The sequence below is a fragment of the Vigna angularis genome, chromosome 9 (assembly GCF_016808095.1).
Source record: "Vigna angularis cultivar LongXiaoDou No.4 chromosome 9, ASM1680809v1, whole genome shotgun sequence".
NCBI lineage: Eukaryota > Viridiplantae > Streptophyta > Magnoliopsida > Fabales > Fabaceae > Vigna > Vigna angularis.
The window spans coordinates 24,897,486-24,901,638 of record NC_068978.1 but is presented as its reverse complement, the minus strand read 5'-3'; the positions used below and the strand labels follow the sequence as shown (position 1 = coordinate 24,901,638).

At 31.9% G+C, this 4,153-nt stretch overlaps 1 protein-coding gene across 1 annotated transcript; it reads right to left on the bottom strand.

Annotated features, from left to right (window-relative positions):
- Nucleotides 1-265: 265 nt before the first annotated feature.
- LOC108346662 (protein NRT1/ PTR FAMILY 2.13) lies at nucleotides 266-2,296 on the bottom strand. Its single transcript, XM_017585725.1, has 4 exons — nucleotides 2,254-2,296; nucleotides 1,936-2,153; nucleotides 1,161-1,720; nucleotides 266-1,094 (listed from the first exon to the last, which is right to left on the bottom strand). The coding sequence occupies exons 1-4, from the start codon at nucleotides 2,294-2,296 to the stop codon at nucleotides 266-268; spliced, it is 1,650 nt and encodes a 549-aa protein (XP_017441214.1).
- Nucleotides 2,297-4,153: the final 1,857 nt, after the last annotated feature.

The following is a 4,153-nucleotide window of genomic DNA, read 5'->3' as shown; positions in this document are numbered from 1 at the left end:
TAATTTTATTAATGAAAATATCTTTTTTTAATCTACAAAATCTCTAAATCATTCAGTAACTTTTATATAAATTTTTATCTTATTTCTCTTTATTTATCATGTCTTGTCCTTAATTCAAACAAATTTATTTTCATCTATTTTTTTCCTTTAAATTCACTTTCCCAAATCTATGTTCAATTCCAAATAAAAGTTTAGAGTCATTTGAACTTTAGACCAGAACCGTTACAACAAACCTAAGGGCTAAATCAAGGTGTGTCTTCAACTTCTACTTTGACAATGACGACTTGTAATGGTAGCATTTAACACAGAGCAAGATGTAGAAAAGATTCAATGCAGCAAATCCTGCTACGAGGAAGTAATAGTAGTCCAATCTACCATCGTTGATGTCATCGTTGAGCCAATCAATTCCACAACGCTTTCGAGTCACTCGGTGCACCACGTTCACAATCAGCGTGCCAGCGTAAATTGAAAAAGCCAGCACAAGATACTGCAACGAATTTCCTATGCTTTTCATTTTCTCTGGTGACTCCGTGCTGTAGAACTGAAAGTGTCCAACAAGGGTAAACATCTCACACAATCCCAAGAACACAAATTGTGGTGCCAGCCACATTGCTTTCATGGGGGCAACCCCCTCAGGTGCACCATGTGAGATTGCCACACCCCTTCTTCGCCACTCCACCAAACCAGCGCTTAGCATTGTGAGAACCGAGCATATATCACCGATCACTATCTTCTGAAGGCTCGTGAGACCCTCCTCTTTTTTGGTAACTTTTGCTAATGCTGGTTGCATAAAGAGGTCAAAGCATGGGAGGAATATGCCAACTGTGATTAGGGACACCACGTTGTAGGTTGCAGGTGGAAGTGTGAAGTTCGCTCCAAGATGGCGGTCCATTTTCAAGGCCTGCGATACTGGGAAGGTGCCTTGTTGTACTATGGGAATCAAACAGAGAATACCAGAAGCCCAGATTGGAAGCATTTTTATCAAACATTTGACTTCTTCCACTTGCTGAATGCTGCAAAGCCTCCATGGATTTTTTACACTACCTCTTGCGTCAAGTTCATTGTCTCCTATCAGGGCAGCTTTGTTTAAACACCTGTTCAAAAATCAAATAGCTCCTTCAGTACCAGAGAAATATTATTTTAATTAGCTGAGGAATAACACATTACATGAGTGTTGGGTTGAGGGCATCTTCTGTAGTGTTTTTGCATCCACCGGGGGATCATAGTAAAGACCCTCATCTTCTATTACTGGAATTTTGAGCTGACGCTTCTTATAAGCTGCAACAAACACCTGAGCAATACCAGAAAATATGCTCCCCTCTGGTGGAATATAGACATAAACGCTAGCTCCAACAAAAAATATGATAATTGAAAATGACATGAGAAGACTTAGTATTGCAAAACCCAAGATCCAGCTTTTGTTCCGGAGGTAAACAACTGCTGTCAGACTTATCAACATAACAACTGTCTGTGAAGTGTAGAACCAATTAAGGAATCTGTTCACTCCTTTCCTTCCTTCAGAGCAAGTTGTGTCAAACTGATCAATCGCAAAGGGAATAGCGCATGGTCCAATCCCCCCTGTGCCCAGAGCCAGCCAGCCAAGTCCTAAAATCAAGAACCCTAGTTGAGAACTCGTCGGATGAACACAGTGCTCAGTTCCAGTGCAACTTGGAGGATGAAGTTGTGGCACCCACGCTGTTAATGTTAGTATCACCATTCCCTAACAATCACCAACATAGAATAATAAAAGATAACTTTAAATCGATAAATTATTAACTGATAAATTGAAACTTTGAATGGTCAAATTTATGAATTTGTAAGTTGATGGAAAGAAATCACAGTAGTAAGTGATAATTCCCTAACTAAATTGAATCATAAAATGGAGAATTCCAAATTAAATTGACATAAGTTTATTATGTGGAGGAGAACATATACCACTAGTGTTCCAAATGATGAAATAGCAATGGTTTTGAATTTCCCTAGACAAGCATCAGCAACACAGGCACCAATAATTGGTATTAAATTGCTAACTCCTGTCCATGCGCCAAGAATATTTACTGCAGCAACCTGACCCAAGTTGAAGAATTGCAACAAATACACCATGAAATTTGCCATCATTCCTAATGTTGCAATCCTCTCAACTATTTGATTTCCTGCAAAACCACACAATACAAAAGCTTAGTTAGCTAAATTTGATCATAGAAAATGGAAAATTTAATGGTATGCATCCTCATTTTTTGTTTAGACAGAGACCTAAGATGTAAGAAATGGCCCTCCATCCTGGCTTGTTTTCCATTGCTCTTGAATTTGAGGAATCTAAACGTCTTCTGTAAGTGATTTTATTCTTGATTTCCACTTCCTGAAGCAACTGGACCACAATTAGATTCATTAATTTTATTTTCTATCTTCATTAACTTTTACTTTAAGGTATGCTTTGTCTGTATATCATTAAATAATTTTTAATTATAGAAAATTTATTTTTGAAATTTTTTTAATACCTTTGTAGACATGCAACCAATCAAAATTGAGTTTTGAAATGATTGTTTAGGTAATTAGTATATAATTAAAATATTCGTAAAAGATAGGTGATTCAATGGAAGAAAGTATAATTTTTATAATTATGATTGCATTTTGGTTAAATTATGATTCTCAAAAAAATTTAATCATTTTTCTTCAAATATACTAGTGATTTCCGTAAATTAGAGTTTGCCAAGTGTCCAGGCAGAACTTCAACAACGAGAAGGCTCAAAAGACTGAAAAGAGAATTATAGGGAGAGAGGCACGATAAAGTTCACAACCACATAATTAAAGGGGATGGGTTAATTCACTTAAAAAATATTTTTGAACTTATTAAATTTAAATTTATAAATTTTAACTAGTAACGTAATTTGTTAAATTAAAATATAAAAATAAGAAAATACGAAAAAACTTATTTAAAACTATTCTTAAAACAACTTATTTTCCTTTAATTAGATGACGTTTATCAATAAATTTCGAGATGTTACGTTGATCAAATACCATTATTCATTTTCCATTTTCTGTATTGACATTCATGAGGAATTTCCAAACACACTCATGCTGTTGATCTGGCTATAGTGAGCTATCTAGACGGTTCTTTATTGATCCTCAAGGTTATTAATATCTCTTGGATTAAAGGTCTAAATTTCTAATTAAAAAAAATAATTAAAAGGTATTCCTACATCAAAAAGTAACCAAAGCTTTCTTCCAACATTAGTTATCCTATAAAGTTCGTTAAAAGAACAAATATGGTAGTTTGATAAATAAAAATTTGTTATTAAAGTCTGTTGTTATTTAATTAAATATTGTTTTATATATGTTATTTTTCTAATATATTCATATTTTTACATATGCTATTTTACTAAGAGATTTAAAAAATAATGTTACTTTTACATCTCTTACTTTTCAAAACAACTTAAATTCATATTTATATATTTGTAATGTTTCTAACATACTTAAAAAAATATTTTAACTTAGCCAAAAATATAATGCATTTAATTTTCACATATATATAGAACCCTTAAAACCTTTTTAACTTTCTAACCCTTTCACTCTAACATTTAGCCTTAACGACGACAATAGCAACAATATTTATCGAGTGACGATAATGACGTATACAATGAACTAATTTTTTTAGCGGGTATGTATCTCTTACACTATTTTAAATAATAAGTTTTTTTTCAAGAAAGTGAAATGATAGGTGGTTTTACATTTGTAGAAAATCGGTATTAAACAGGTAACTACAGATGTATTAGTTCTTTTATTTTTTTAAAAGATTTCTTCATTTTAAAAAAATTATTATCATATCAAGTCAACATATGACAATAACAATATTGGTGTCACGTATCAATTCAATGTCAATTTGATATGTCAAGTCATATCAATGTCATCTGTTTCAATTTTTATTAATTTTATTCAATTAAGTCTTAAATTTTATTAATTTTGTTCAATTCGGTCAATATTTTAAATTTTAGAAGGAAAATTTTTCGTTTTTTTAAAAATTAGATTAAAAATTCTTATCATTTTCAAATTAAAAAGAAAATTCTTTAGTATTTTTAAAATTAGAAGCAAAATTCTTTTTTATTTTTAAAATTAGATAGAAAACTCTTCATTTTTTAAAAAATAGAAGGAAAAT

Bases quoted from the DNA above. Each gene is read 5' to 3' on its own strand.
- LOC108346662 (XM_017585725.1), bottom strand. From the start codon at position 2,296: ATGGAAAACAAGCCAGGATGGAGGGCCATTTCTTACATCTTAG. The intron at 2,154-2,253 runs GTCTCTGTCTAA...GTGGTTTTGCAG, and splicing joins GGCCATTTCTTACATCTTAG to GAAATCAAATAGTTGAGAGG. The intron at 1,721-1,935 runs GTATATGTTCTC...GGTGATTGTTAG, and splicing joins CATCATTTGGAACACTAGTG to GGAATGGTGATACTAACATT.